At 43.8% G+C, this 16,564-nt stretch overlaps 1 protein-coding gene across 2 annotated transcripts in view; it reads right to left on the reverse strand.

The window, feature by feature from the left end:
• Positions 1-15,860, reverse strand: part of cux2b (cut-like homeobox 2b) — a 91,356-nt gene extending 75,496 nt beyond the window's left edge. The window contains exon 1 of one of the 2 annotated variants that reach the window (XM_019264369.2): positions 15,607-15,860. In XM_019264369.2, coding sequence (XP_019119914.1) covers positions 15,607-15,669 — 63 coding nt within the window. In that variant the 5' untranslated portion in view covers positions 15,670-15,860. The other variant, XM_019264370.2, reaches the window with a different exon arrangement.
• Positions 15,861-16,564: the final 704 nt, after the last annotated feature.

Consider the following 16,564-nt stretch of genomic DNA (forward strand, 5'->3'; position numbering starts at 1 on the left):
TATGTTTAATAGTACACTATGTGAACATGTCTGCGTGGACACACGCTAAATTTTGTAAAAAGGTTGCCAATTCGCAGCCTGAAAAAAAAAGTGAGTGACATAATGAGAGGAGTTGGGACGGCTGAGCCCATCCCACCAAAAAAAAAAAAAATCCTTTTCCTCACCACCACTGCACCCACCCATTCACCTCCCATCTAATTCCAAGGGCCACAGCATTATTAGATTTTGACATTATTAGCTGGAATAGCAGAGAGGCCCTGCTGTCATTATAAAGCCTTTACTTTCGCGCTGACTGCCAAATCTGTTTTGCACTAGCTACAGACTGCCAAACCCAACAATGGCAGATTAGTGAAGCCCTTCTCCTGTTGCAGCAGAGGTTAATATAAAGTGACAGGGCTAAGTCCGCTCCGATTAAGTATGCTGAGAGATATTACAGCAGTTTGTTACATCAGATCGTTATTGGATTAAACAGCATGCACAACAATGAAAGTTTAATTTTAATTTTCGGCAGGAATATAAAACAGGCCCTGAGAGCGCTCCTGTCAGAACAAAGGCAGTATTACAATACCTTCTTGTTTTTGCTTTCCCCTTTGCCATTACTGGAGTGGCAGACATGAGAAAAAAATGATGGTAAGTGAGCATGTCAACCTTTAGATTTTTTCCCTCTCTTAGGTTGATACATTATTTATAAACCAACAAAATTCAGCTGCACTTTGCAAACCAGGATTTGGTAACCTAACTCATGAGAGGATACAGTAGATATCACAAATTTCATTTCCCTGCCCCCCTCCCGCTGTTTATTGGTTTGGTCATCAACCTCTGTGCTACGTGCAGTCAGTGCCCAGTTGGCCGGTGCATTGTTAGCTCTGCAAGAGGTCACTGCACCTGACCAATAAGCTGTTATTAATCCTCACAGAGTCATCCATTAGCCCGTCCAATTTTTATGACCCTCTTCTTTATTAGATGAGCTATCAGCTGTCCATATTTGACAGAAATATGGACTTCCTCATCTGGGCTCCGACACTCCCATCTTCCCGGAAGGTGTTGGCGTGCTGGGCCAGGTAAAGTGAACCTGAATCCCAGCCAGGGGAGCGGTGCGGTGGGGGGAGCTGGATCTGCCAGTCTCCTGGGGTATTCCCCACTGTCCCGTTACCTCCGATAAATCTCAGTGCTTTACGATTAGGTACATAAAATGAGTCATAGATCTGGACGGTAAATAAGAGCTTGTCAGTGGGGCTGACGCCAGGCCCGGCTCCTCCTCCACCTCCTCCTCTGCCAGATAGTCCCTCTGTATCCCGGCCATCAGACTGCTGCTATTGAGCTGGGGCTAAAAAGGCTCCAATAAATAAGCCTGATATTTCCCTCAGGACTTCTACGGTGCCACCCTGAAGCATGCTTGCATACACTGAACAAACAAAAACGTGCAGCATCAGAAGCAGCACTGTCTGGGCACTAACTACTGTTTTATTTCTTCTTTTTTTTCAAATCATCTTCAAAATGGCATTGCGCTCTATGTTTCTAATTACTTTCTCTCAGATAGAAAAAGCCAGGAAGTCAATGGATCAATCCATTTCAAGTATATTCAAACTATATGCTGGACTCCAAGACACTGATGTCTTTTAATGGACCTTCAATCCATACTTGCAATTAAGCATGCAAAATCTCCCATTAAGTAACTCCACTTATAGTGTATTTACTCTGGTGCTGTTTGGGTGTTTTTTCAGAGTGCGTCTTCCGCGAGGCTGAGAGAACAGCGGCGTGATGACCTGAGGGAGGAGTGATGGTCTCCAAATGCACTAACACAATGATGGACACTTCCTCTGCAGCGCCAGCTAATCATTGTTGCAGATTCGTTTACACTGGTCCAAAATGACTCCCCGAATGACCGCCTTTGCATATTAAACAGACAAATAGACAATAGGGACACGCTGTTGGAGGACATGAGAGCAGCTAAACACCAGCAGTGTCGTGATCGTCTGGGGAACAGTAGGCTCATAATACTGTATGTACAAATGGGAATCTAGCGGCTGATTGATAGCATATTAAACAGAATTGTGTTACTGCCTATCCACTGCACATTTTGACAAGGCACCTGCAAAACTGTTGTCAACATACATCAGCACCTATTCAGCATAACTGCATATAAAGAGCACTGCATCTCACTGTAACCAGAAAAAGGAGGCTATCAGGAGAAAAAAAAGCTCTGGAGAGGAAAAAAAGCAGAGAAAGTGCATGACTACAGGCATGCAATCAGCTAAGAATTCAAAATCTCACCCAGTTTATACAGTTCTATAATCAGGGAGAAAAGACGGAAAACAACGCCACTGGCACGGCGGCATTCACATTCAAAACATTTTCATTAGCGAGCAGAAAAATAAAGTAGTCCTCAGTGAAAGCATTGCTTCTTTTTGCACGAGTTTGATGCCTAAGAAGGAAGATTAGACAGAGGACAGGAGTCTGATCTCTGCCAAAGCCTTTCTTAACAGTTATACCATTGTGTAACTGCTACACCGAGTGTTTGATCCATTCAATCAGAATGTGGAGCACCAAGAGTATGAAGCAATAGTAAAGCTAGAATAAATAATTATAATTTAACTCATTGATTAAAGAGTGTAATGTTAAACATTTATACTTCATTTGACATGTGTTTTTGGCTGATTTTCTTTCTTACTCCAGATATGAGCACTGTCATTTATGATGTTGTTTATAAATGCCCACTCGAGGCTGGCTACAGAACAAGTCAGTCTCCATGTTATTTTGGTCTCTATAGTTTAATTTCCCCGTTCATGACAACTGTACTGAGGGTGAATTTTTAGAGAACTCACCTGTTCAGATGATATTAAAGCTTAAAGTTATGCAGAGTTAACAGCGTGTACGCTTTGACTGACAGTTAGATGCTGTTACAGATGAATTGTTTGGATATCTAGGCATAATTTAGTCCGCCACATATTTCTTGAAGTGCTCTTCAGAAACCTACATCACACATACGCTGTCCACTCTTTATACTGTCAGTGGTCAATATGCTATTCTGCCTGTATGCCATGATACCAACATGCCATTATGTCACAGGGTCAAAATGTCATTTTCCAGCATCGATATTTCATCATGTCAATATGTCATTACGTCATATACTATAATCAATATGCCAGTTATGTTATTACATGGAAACAGGATCATATTTCTCCTTTTTAAATATTGCTGTGATGTTATATCTACACAGTATGTACTGCATCTTTAAGACACAATGTCATGACAAACCAGTCACAAACCTCCATGTCAGCCTTTATGAATGATGTGTAGTCACTGTTCAGCTAGTTATTTCATAAGAGTCTTCCAGCTTTTGGTCACCTGCTCCCCTTATCCACCCACTAAGATCTGTGTTTATGTATTGTACTGGGATGTGCTCTTCCTGGCTACAGGGTACTGTTTTAATACCATTGTAGCTGCAACCTGCTTTTTATTTTATTTCAACTTTTCCATCACTGCCTCGCTGAGTTTTCCTGTTATATTGATCTCTGTCATCTGCTCGGTCTATTATCTTTCATGACTATGAAGTCCCCTGGAACTTGTTTTGAAAAAAGCCACATGCAATATTATACTATTTAAGAGTTATTATTAAAGATGCATGCACAACTGGTTCGCTTGCTTCAGTGTCTGGATCTCGTACACACCACCAGCAAATATTTTGACTCGTCTAGTTTCAGTCACACAAGCAAAATTATTTGGCACATTTTGCTTCCTGAATAACTTTTTACCTCCGCATTATTAAAAGAGTTTTGGGACTACCTATCATCACCGACAGCTCTGAGCATTTCCATTCCATTTTAGAGGTGGCAGTGTATCTCCTTGTGAATGTGAAGTCCAGTAAGCTGACATCATTTTTTAAAAATATTTCTAGCCCAAGAGCAGAAAAAAATGCCTACAACGTGATAACCTCATCGTTTTTTTACAGAGTCGTGAGGACTAATCTCATATTAATTTGTGTTGCATTCCATATGTACGCACCAAATATGTAAAGCCACAATGTAACAACACTTATCACTATATGGCACTATAGTAGCCCTCTATACTGTAAATGATCCACAGTTTCTTAAGTTTATTATGCATATCCAGCTTTATGCCATAAAACTAGAAAACATGAAAGGTCTACCTTGTTCTGTATTTAAATACAATAGTTGTATATTTTATGTGAACTGCTTTTTATTATCATATAAAAGCATTTTTTCAATTGAGTCCAGTCAATAAAAGTGTTGTACAGTATGACAATATCTGACAAGCCTCAGCCTGTCGTCATTTTTAGTGTTCAGTGTCTTTTTTCAACAAATTTTCAGGTTGTGGACTAAGTCATATTTTCTATTTGCACGTTTAATTATGTTTGTGCTGTCGTATTGATTCATCTTTTTTGACTTGGATATACTGATTTAACCTCATCAGGACAGAACAGTATTGATTTTAAACCACATCACACCGTTTGACCTTGTTTACTCAAACATTTCATTGTTTAAAAAGGACGAGTGGGCAAGTCTATTTTTTATACATATTCTATTTATTTATTACATGTTTTTGACTTGTTTTTCTGAACAGCGGTACTCACAGAAGACCACGAGACATGTTACATGTCAAATTTGTCCTCGAGTATTATTTCAAGCCTTCACTTGACATAATGGAGACTCGGCACACAATGTCATGTCTACAGTGGTCCCCAGCCTCAGAAGACAGAAGAGCAGGATAAAGTTTATTTATAATGGCATATTGTGTGCATATTGTACTATAGACTGCTGTTAAAGGTCAATGATGGATTGATATTGTTACCAGATGTCTGTGACCTGACTTTAAACATGAAATCTGTAAAGTTTTGTCATGTTTCAGGTTGTTTATTTTGTTGTTTAGCCCACTGAACATGACTGTATGTACATTTATTTAGGAGACATGACCTGCAGGTAACGATATAACTGTGTCTGAAAAAGATGATCGATTTGCTTGGAAACATTGTGCGACTTTGATTAGCACTGGGCAGCTAGAAGGTAGGTAGAGTCCAGTCGGTGCACTGTGGCTGATTTTGTTCATCTAGATCTAGATCATAGGTGCACGTCTTTTTCCCCCCTCGTCGTCTAATCGATTGGTTGATTCAGTCGACCAAGACTTTCTTTACCACAGCCCAACTTCACACCTGATCTTTACAGACTGAAAGATCCTTGAACTGTTCACACAATGAATATTTGGGAGTTGGGTGTTTAAGAACCAGATGTGCATAAATGTGGTGCACTCTGAATAAGGATCATCTCCTCATTATTCTGCCTACGTATTGAGTCATAACTAGACGTCGTCAGCAGTTGTGGAGAGGTTGAACATTAAGTTTATGGGCTCCTCATTATTTAACATGTTAGGGTCTCCCCACAGCCCAATGAAATTTTGATGGCGGTATTACAGCTAGTTTGTTGGCTCCTCACTCCTACTCACTACTTATGCAGATGCAAATGGGTAAGAGAAGTCTCTTTGGACAGACCCACACTCGCACAGGAAAAGACATTAGACTAATCCACCTTTCTGCTCTGATGTGAATAAATATTCAAGGCTGATCTTCCAAAGGACATGATCAGAGAGCGTTGGATTTGCTGCAGCCTTGGTGGTGGGGATGTTGTTGCAGACATGCATGATGAGGCCAGACCCCTGCGTGGACAGGCCAGGGACTGCAGTGGTGCAGTGGTCTGAGCTAGCCATTTCCTGCCTCTACATCTGCATACAGTAAAAAACAAACATTCCTGTAAATAAAGACGGCTGTCCAGCAACTGTCTTCCCAGCGACAATGGTATTGACCGTAGTCAGATGCTCCGCTGATTAAAAATTGATCCATTTTGAAAAATCTAATCAACTGAATAGGATTCTTTCATACGTGGGGTGGGGTTGGGTGTGTTAGTTGCGGGGTGGAGGGGGTTGAGCAGCTGCTGACACAGAGAGGCAGACCTGTTATTAACCCCTGCACCTCCATGCAGCCCCCTGCACCCTGCTCCCCAGTTCACATCCCCCCCTGCGCCCCGGGACTAGACACGGCCCAGACGGTTTGAATTATTCAGCAGTCTGAGAGAGGCTCCGGCCACTTGGCCTATTAATGCCTGCCAGTAGAGGCTAGTGGCCCTAATGGCTAGTCCAGAGGAGCACCAGTTCCCAATGGACGGGAGGAGGGCTGCTAACGCTAGGCTGCAGGGGATGTGAGAGCGAATTCATCAGGGGCTAAGGTCGCAGCAGGTTAATGATGCCGCACGTCTAGACAGACGCTGGACTCACACCCTGCCCAAAAGGCAGTGGGGGATGGCGTTGGGATGCAATAATATTTTTATCTTTGAATGAGAACCAGCCCTGCGATATTAAGTCTTAGGGCGTATTTATGAAAGAGCAGCATTGTTGACTTTGACCATGAACCACAATTGACCTGAGCTTCCCCCCTTAAAAATAACAGAATATTTCCAAACTCACCAATATGTGCAGACCCTGTATTATTATTTAAGGCTCAATGAAAAGGAAGTGCGGTGAGCAACATTTATCACAAACGGATAAAATGTTCTGACATAGCTGAACTACGTTCATAACAGAGAGATTAAAAGATTGTCTACACAACCCAACCCTGATTACTTGCAACCCCTTATCATCATTGCACAAACAATCCCAACAGCTGGAGAGGGCCCTCAACTCCAGCACAAAGTCACTCAGTAATCAGGGCATCTCCCCCAGAGAGAACTGGGGGGGATGAAGCTCAGGGTGCGACTCTCATTTGGGAGCAGCTCAGGTTGCCATGTGGTCTATCACCTTGGTGATCGTGTGCATCCGCTCGGCATCTCTGAGGGTGTAAACACGATAGTGAACACAAGGCATAGGAGGAAGGGAAAAAAATGACCCCCTGGGTGCGGCGCAGATGATCAAGTCAACAGCAACAGCAGAATGCATGATCTGTGCAGCATCTACCTGGAAGATTCCTAATAGAGAAAGCTTGCAGACAAAAAGTAATCATTGTTGTACCAGAACACTCAGTTATCATTCACTGTAAGGACAAATACATTAGAAAGTCCAGGCAGAGGAAGGTGTTCTTATTATCATCTCCTGGAGATTTATGCACTTGAAGGTTGAGTTCTTTGAGTGAGTGGGCTCAATAAGTCTGATGAAGCGGAATGAGTTTAGCCTTCAATGTGCTGGACTGCTCTACCCATATCCAGGATCTAATGCCAAACACATTTACCGTTGAGGTCAACGTCGCTGCCGTGATTGAACCAAACCGAGAGCATCTCATAGAAGGCTATGGAGGGTACGTGGACGCACCTCACGCCCATTTACACAAATGTAATCCCCCCCCACCCCCAGGCTCGGCTCGCTCAAGGTGACCAAGCACATCATTCAAGAGATCCACACCAAACGATCCCAATGGCCTCGCCGTGGCGGAGATTCTCCTACAGTCAGTGTGAAAGCCTGCAGCGAGAGGAGCTCCTTCAGAAATACAAGACATCCTTTCAGACGTCCGGGCAAAGAATGTCGAGCAGAGAACCACATGCATAGCAAATTATTTTGCTTGGCTGCAGCTCAAAATCATATGCTTGCTTATCATAAAGAAACACTGTATCACAGTATAAATATTGGTACTACATTAATAGTCAATAGGATCATTTCCATATAGCATCAAGCTGAGATGAAATAGTTTAAGGATAAACATTCCTGTGAGGTCTGCACAGATCTCCTGAGTCAAGAACTCCAGAGAACTCAGGAGATTGTCCACTCTACATGCGTGTCCCCTGGTTTGTCATGCATGCTGACTCCCCCACCCACCAAGCCACTTCCAACCAAATTTCAGTTCCTTAGGCATACTTTTCCCTCCTGCTGCATACAGCAGAAGCCTGGAGCAATGTTTAGCTAAACCCGCTGGCCTACGTAGGCATGGAGAGTCCCCAGAGGGCTGAACAATCAGACAATTTCAAGATCATGAAGCATTAAACCAATCCCGGCAGGGTACACTAATTAAACAGCCGAGCCCGGCACAGCCAACCAATCCCCACAGAGCAATTAAATCCATCCCCTCTAAAACACTGTGGAACCTGTCTGGGGAAAACTGCTGAGGAGTGAGAGAGAGGAGAGAGGGAGAGAGGGAGAGAAGGAGGTGGAGAGGGGAGGGGAGGAAAATATCATAAAATTCATCTGGAAAAAAAATAGCAAAAAAAAAAAAAACTATAGGGGGAATGCAGCAGGAGGCTAACAAGGGGAATTGAAAAAGGAGCGACTCAATTCAGTTCTTTGTTCTTTTCTCTCTTTTTTGCATTAAGATTCAAAATGTCTGCCATTTCTCTCAGCTTAAAGGGGGTTTGTGAAAGTGTGTGTGTGTGTGTTGCAGAAATGGTGACCCTGTTGCGATCAAAAGTTGCATATTTAATGAAGATTACAAGGTCTGGAGAGCACTCGTGAGACCAAACGGAAAGACAGAATAGCCTCAAGGCCTATATTACACACCGGCGGAACTGCTAACACAGTTGCAAACCCTAATCAATACCCCGATGCCCTCCACTACGAAAGTAAATGAACAGGTGACAATGGAGGCGTGACATCACCGGGCTTTTCAGGGAACAACAGAACCAGATGAGGTGGAGAGAGGAGGAGGCAGAGATGCAGAGCTGCTCCTCCTAAACACCAGCAATAACTAATTAAAGCGTGTGTTAATATATATAATTGCTGGATAATAAATCAATATGGGGACATTTTCTGGAAAAAAAAGAATAAAAGAAGAAGGTCTCATGGTCAGACAGGCAAATTTGTGTTGTGTTATTTCCCCAGAGAGGCTCCGACACCCAGTGCAAGTGTATTTTGGTGGTGTTGAAGAGGAGCCGAGAAAACTGAAGGGGTATGATTCGAGCGGGAGCGACTGCAAACCAGAGGTGTGGACAGGGAGATAGACTTGCTCTTTTCTCCCCCCGACTGAGGCGGTGTATAAATCACGGAGCCCAGCTTCACGTCTCCACTTCCTGTTCCTCTCCATTAAAAATGATAAACTGTACCTCTTGAAGCCACTCGCTCGCTTTAGGGTCCCAGTCTGCACCTTCGTGGTGAAGAAGCGAGAGTGCACGGCTCAGATTTATTCTATCCCCTCCCATTGTTGGGGATGAATAAGAGAGTAATTAACTGTGTGGGGGTAGCAGCTGCACAAAGACAAGACCGGCTAACACAACAAGCCCGATCCATCTGCTTTCGCTATAGCACACCTTTTGTATTATTTTGACAAATAAGAGCACATATGCTTAGTAATAACAAACGCTGGTTTAATGCTCAAAAGAGCGCCGAGAGGCCGTCTTTTCCCGGGTCTTCTTTCTTTCCACTTAAATGAGGACAAATGGGCCTTACAAATGGGTGGCATGCACAAGACTACTACTCCTCCAGTCTGGTAAACACACTCTGAGCAGTGGCACATAATGAGAGCGGCTGAGATCCCCAAAGACAACCAGGTTAGTGAAGCATTGATCTCATGAGTGTGCCGGGCCCAGGAGCACCCTTCACACCATGCTAACTCACCCCTACATGACAACCAACGTCAGAACACACGGCGTACAAAAGCCTGGCACTTGCACATTTGGGAAATAAAGGCACGCTTTTTTCCCTTTCTTTTTTTTTTTGTTAGTCATGAAGGACGAAATGGACAATAGAGGAATGAAATACAGCAAGTGAAACCCTGCCAAATACAGCTGAGGCATGCTAGGTAGAGAGATGGAGAGACGGAGGGAGAGAGAGACTGAGAGAGGGAGGGCAGTGGGATTCTTTGTAAGCCCAGTAAAATGAACAAGAAAGGACGGGTGCTCAATACGTCTGCAGTGGCGTCAGACAGTCAAAACAAATAAAGCCAAGGCCGCGGCGGAGAAACTCAGCTCAATATGGACTTGCTGGGCATGGGACTGGCTGTCAGCAGAGAGAGAGTGAGAGAGAGAGAGAGAGAGAGAGAGAGAGAGAGAGTGAGAGAGAGAGGACACAGCTTTATACCCATGCCGATGAGCCATTACCTCTCGCCTCCTGATGCTTCCACCTGCCTCACTGTGAGGGAAAGAAGAGGCTGCCCTACCGCCACGGAGCCGTCCTCCAGCAGACTAATTTGTCCCTGAAGTTTTGTTAAAGCTGGTTATTTACTCCTGCAAAGCAATTGGTCCAGCCTAGGGGCAACAGAACAGAGAACGTGCTGCTATGAAAAATCTGGCGTCTCTTGCTATGAAGCACTGTCAACTACCAAGGGGGTGCTCCCGCTGAAACACTGGGGGTGCTGCTTTGTTGGCACAGCGCTTCATAAAAAGAAGACATTAAAAGAGCAAGCCTCCGAAAACAGAAATATTCAGGTAGAGTCTTTAGAAAAGACCAAAATATGACAAACACTTTGGGACTCATTAACCGCGACAATTAGTGATTAACACTATGAAATCATATGTTCACATTACGCCAATAATTTAAGGTGATCTGCTTCGAAAGACGCTTAAAGGGTCAGTTCACCCAAATTCCAAAAAAAAAATCTTCTCACTTACCTCTATCTGCTGACAGCATTGAACACATTTAACAGCATCTCTTTCCAAAAAACAATGTTCAGAGCCAATGAAACCCGAGACGTCCTTATAAAATTCTTTATGTAAAGAAACTCATCACAAAACTTCCTGCTGCAATCTTCAGATAAAGAAAATCAGGCGAGTCACAAAATAAAAGTCCAAACGACATCACAGTCAATACAAATATGTCAAATCAACGATGGCGTACGATTTCTTTTTCACTTCCTTAATCGAGTGCTGTCAGCAGTGGTGAGCTCAGCGTTGCCAACGGTGGCCAGAAGCTATATTACCGCAAAACTACTGAATAAAATGGTGTTCTAGTCCTTTATGGTTTTATATTTGATTGATTTTTTTGTTGCTTTGGACCCACGTAATGTCATTTATTCCACTAAATAACACTGCCTATTTAAACAGTCTTCCCATCAGATCATGGATGAAACAGATTTTTTTTTTTTTTTGCAGTGATACGTAGCATGATGGTCAGCGCTGTGGATCGTTCTTTCCTGCTGCATCAATGTAAAGGAAACTGCACTCACAGAGAGTTATATATCAAAAAACTAGTTGCATGGCTACACGTTACTAAAGGTATTTTTTATAGTGCGTGTCAACCAGTCCCTTAATATTACAGCTTTTGGGACATTTCAAGCGTACAATCACCGATACAGACAGTAACATCATCACACGGCGGCCTTATCAAACAGCAGCACATACAGCAGTCTGCAAACAGGAGCGCAAGCAAGGCAAAATGATTGGATAGGTATGGAAATCTACTTGAAGGAAGGTCAAAGTGATTAAGCTGACATTAATGACAGGCCTAGTCTTCCTGTGAGAATGCTCACGGTAGCTGTCTCTAAACCCATTTGTCATTCTGCTTCCAACGCCGAAGCATCTGCTTTGAAGTCTCTACCACTAATGCTACACAGAGAGGTTAAACAGCTTAATGCTGAAGTCTGTTTCACTCCTCTTGCTCTCTAATGTTCCCGGCGTTTTATGTACCGAGGTTATGGCTCCTGGATTTCACATCTCAATTTGCCCCAGATAGTCCTGTAAACGCTCCTTCTCTTTTCTTATTTGCTTTGTTGTCGCTGTCAAAAGGAAGAGAAGGGGCAACCCAAAGGATGTGGGACCGTGACAGACATGCCCCACCCATCGATTCACAGAAGTGCTAATAATGAAGGCATGTCAAGAAATGTTTATATGGGGGGCATGCGCAACTCAAACCGGCGCTGATTATGGTGATGGGACAGCACTTAATCTGCCGGAGATTTAAAAGACCTGGCAAAAAAAAAAAAAAAAAAAAAGAGATAATGAGCACACATAGCACCAGCGTGGAGGTAAACTTTAAAGCCCTTTATATGTATCACAGCATATGAATAAAATGATACAGTCATTATGATAAATAATACAAGATCTGAGGCGCTCTGGACTTACTTACTCTCCACTACAATGAGATTATGCTGATGCATTTGACATTAACAATATCAGCAAACAAATATATGAAAGCATGAATGAAAGGGAGACAGAGACCGATTTTCACAGCCAATTTGAGATTGCAGGGTTGGTGTGTGTGTGTGTGTGTGTGTGTGTGTGTGTGTGTGTGTGTGCGTATGTGTGTGGGGGAGCTACTGGCAAACAGCACACAGAGCAGGCTGGCAGCGGAGGCAGCCAGGCTCACAGGCTGCAAAGCAATTTCACTGTTTGGCAATACTGTTGTCTCTGTGTGCGGATTAGAGCTGACACCAGAGCAACTGAGTCATGCTAAATGTAGTACAATCACAAGCTTTTGTTCCTGATCTAAAACCCCCTCTGCCTCTTAGATTCATGGAAGAGAGAGTGGAAACAAGGCTAAAAAAATGGCAACAAATAAGCGGAGCATTATTTCGCCGTATGAGCGCAGCATTGCGACATCGCTTAAAACAACAGTGGGGTAAAAGAAGTGGTAGTAAAGGCGTAGAGTCCGAGCCAAGCTTTCTTGTGAGCTGAGCGGTGAGTGATTTCTATCTGATAGCAATAAAACAACCACGACTGTGATCAAGCTGCATTTTCCACCTGGTCTACATATTCCTACATCACCTGGCTCTGCAAAGTCTTTCTACAGGCCCGACGCTCTCACTCCAGGTACTGTATTGGCCCAGAGTTGTTTTTGGGCCTGGCAGGACCTGGCAGGACAGACCCTGACCCGTCCTTTTCATGCTCGCCCACGGAAATGCCATCTGGCTGGTGTGAATGATTACCACAGCAACGGCCGGGTGACCTGCAGCCAGCAGGAACCAAGGTCACTCCACCTCAGCGCTTCGCACTTTCCCTGCCCTCTTTTCATCAGCCTGTAGGTGAATTATTCATCCTGTACAACTCGGAGGCACAAATCTACTGCACAAACACTAAAAAACTGCACACTCAGTTTACTGATATAATAACTTGTAATGAGAAAATAAATGTTCCAGCATGAACTGCTAAAATGAATAGCTTGTTGATGTCCTCAGATATAGCAGGAATACTATTCTATACGAGGCTTGGATGGTGAAACAGCTGTAATGATTTTACACCGCCTGGAACGGGCTCCAACCATGACTGAATGAGAAATAAGTGAATTAATTGATTTCTGACACATGTAGCAGACGATGTCACATTTTAAGTACAGGCGAGTTTGCAACCAGAGGCTTGGAAGAATATTTAGCTGAGCTGCTAACAATGAGATAAAGGATCAAATCCTGAGAAATGCGAAAAAGACTGCAGCAATAGAAAGAGCAGAAAATGTAGAAAAGATAACTGTCAGAAGGACCGTAACCAACACCGTGGTGAACTTTATGATCAGCAAACCATAAAAGGAGGCACTTTAACAGAGCAGACAGAAGACAAAGTCACGGTGCGCTATTCAGAGTTACTATAAATCAGATCAATCTACATCTATATGTGCATTTAAGCTTATTTAATACATCTGAAACGCAACTGTGTATTTCTGTTCAAAAATAACCTGTTTAAAATGTGTCTGTGTTTTACTCCTGGTTCACAGCGTCACCTGGGCTACGTGGAAATGGATTCGGAGAGCCTCTAAAGAGGGGCTGCTGCAGAGGTAAACACCTAAATACATTTCATCCACCTTCCACCTATTGGCGGAATTATTCAGCTGCTTTTATAAGCGGACAATAATTCTCCTCCAGTAGATTTGGACACAACTATTTCAGAGCAAGCGGCATCAAAGCATTCATTTAACGTGAGGTCACTTGAGGGAACAGAGCATGAACCAACACTTTGTGCAGGATGTTTTTTTTTCTGTGTATTAGTGGATGTACGCCTCATGATGAACACTGACTAGAGGCTTTTTTTTTTCTCTCTTTTTTTTTTTTTACACAATATACCACTACATCACAGCTCATGACACTAGGTAATGGCTCGGCCATCCTTAAGGGGCAGTTCACATTTAGCTCCTAGGCTACTCAGTCACATTTAATGAAAAACCTTGACTGTATCTATCAAAAAATGTTCCCCGGTCCTCTGGAGCCATGGTGGGGTGCATCAGGATGAGAACCTGCTACATGGAAGCCGCAACAACAATAGCTCCCCCCTCGCCCTCTCTCACTGTGTGTGTGTGTGTGTGTGTGTGTGTGTGTGGATCCCAGCCTGGATGAGAGAGAGGTCCAGCGGCTGGGAGCTGGAATAACACTCGACCAAACACAAGACACAAGCGAGAGAGAGGGAGAGAGAGAGAGAGAGAGAGAGAGAGAGAGAGAGAGAGCCACCAGATCTGATTTCTCCTCCTCGGTAGGCTTTTCCGAGGGACCCGGACTGCCATGCTCCTGTCATTTCTCATGTTACAGAACATCAGTCAAACGGCAGAGACGTTGCCCTTGCGCCGGCCGAGGCTGATTTACAAACATTAGCCGGGAATACAATTACACAGGCAGGCACCCATCTCCCCCCCTCCCGCCGCCCGCCTCCTCTTCCTCCGCCGCCCCCCGGCCGAGCAGCAGCAGCCCTATGCGGCTTCAGGAGAGAGGAGAGGAGGGGTGGTGGTGGTGGTGGTGTTGGTGGAGGTGGAGGTGGTGTTGGGGTGCGGGGGGTAGGTGGTGGTGGTGGTGGACAGCTAAAAAACAGCGTTCAGCTCTGAGAAACACACGTCTGTCAGCATTGTGCTTTATAAATTCAACTTTCAGCTCACCGCGGGTTAAGCTATAGGCTACGGGAGCTGACATGCTATTTCATGACACTACACACACACACACACACACACACACACACACACACACACTCACGTTATGGCTGTGATACGAACAAACTGCTCACCTGCCTCATTCTCCGCGATATTAAACTAGAAACATGTCCGTGGCGGCGACATGAGCAGTCCGGCGCTTCGGCGTTTTTCACGGAGCTCGTCTCGTGTTTTTGTTGTTTGTGTCAAAGTAAACTGGCTGCATGTATGTACGGCACACTGACGCGTCTGCATGCACCTAATGTAATGTTTCCATTAAAATGTCCGAACACAACGCCTAATGTCCGCCAAATAAACTTTCCCAATCCCAAATAAAAACTTCGCGACATGCAAATTCTTCAACACGGGAAAATGTGAAAATTACAAAGAAGCACAGCCCGGCTGCCGAAAGATGCAGCAGCAACGCGGCGGCTCGTCGACACAAACCCGCATAAAACATTAAGCTGGGTGAAAAAGTTACAGCCTACGTCCAAGAAGAGAGAGATTCAGGGGGGCGCATTAAAAGTTTCCGTACGTGTAAGTACGGCGGTGCTTGTTGCGGACAATAACGAGCGAAAAACGGAAGAAAAGCTGTAAACGCGTGTAAACACCAGTGTGCTGTCCGCGGTGCTGATCCCAGATCGGTGTGGCTAACACAGAGGCTGTGCCTGCTCCACGGTCGCTCCACCGCTGATCAATGATTGAACTGAACAAAGGCAGAAGAGAGATCAATTTCTAATAACTATCAATGCAGACGCCGCCAGCTTTCGCCTTACATTCACCCGACACAAGGTAACACACGGCAGAGTACAGTAGCGAGGCATTCCGCCGGAAAAATAAGCCGAGAAAGGTGAGAATAGCACTAACCTGGAGCCGCCGTAGATCAAATTTCTTCCAATATTGAAACATCGATCCTACATCGGCGGCCATCTTGGGGGATATTGAGGAGATTTTTTTCAGCGGCTGCAATAAATATGTGGGCTGGATTCCCCCTCGTTAAACAACGTTTACGATCACCGGCCCCACTTTAAAAAAACACAACCAACAGACTTTAACACGAGACTCCGCCGATATGTTTGACAAGTCCGCCAACATGTTTTTTTTTCGTGTGTGTGTGTGTGTGTGTGTGTGTGTGTGTGTGGAAGTGAGAAAAAAAAAGTAGACGATATTTTTTTTTTTTTGGCGAACTGCCCCGAGTCTGTGAAAAAAGTAAAGAGCAGCGCGTATCCGTGCCTCCGTCCCCAACATTAACTGGACAGTTGCACTTGATTTTGCTTTGGCAAAGTTATCAATACTGACGTAAAGCCCCGGGTTGATCAATACCGTCTGGAAAAAGGAAAGGAGATGATGTGTAGATTAGTGGAGTTCAGGGAATTTAGCCAAGCCTACTTTTTTCTCTTTCTCTCTCTTTTTTTTTTTTGAAACCGTGTTTATTACAGGAGCACACGGGACAGTCACATCAGAGGCTGGGCTGCAAATTAAAATAATCTGCATTATCGACATATGCAGTCTGACTATTATTATCAGGATGTCACTCAATGCACGTGTCCCCTTACATTATGCAAATTAAACCAAATGTCTGCATTTTAAAGTCTATATAACTGAACATAAATACTGTACTCTTACAGTAATACTGTAAATTTAAACCTTTTGATAATACATGCACATATTTATGTATGACATTCATTTCAAAACCAATTTACTGTAGCTACACATTATCACTTGTACATATTTAATTTATAATATTTAACATTTTATGTGTAGTGATCATGTTTTTGTGTTTGTATATTATGCACTATTTTTGTGGATCTGTTTATACACATAT

The sequence above is a fragment of the Larimichthys crocea genome, chromosome III, assembly GCF_000972845.2.
Source record: "Larimichthys crocea isolate SSNF chromosome III, L_crocea_2.0, whole genome shotgun sequence".
Taxonomy (NCBI): domain Eukaryota; kingdom Metazoa; phylum Chordata; class Actinopteri; family Sciaenidae; genus Larimichthys; species Larimichthys crocea.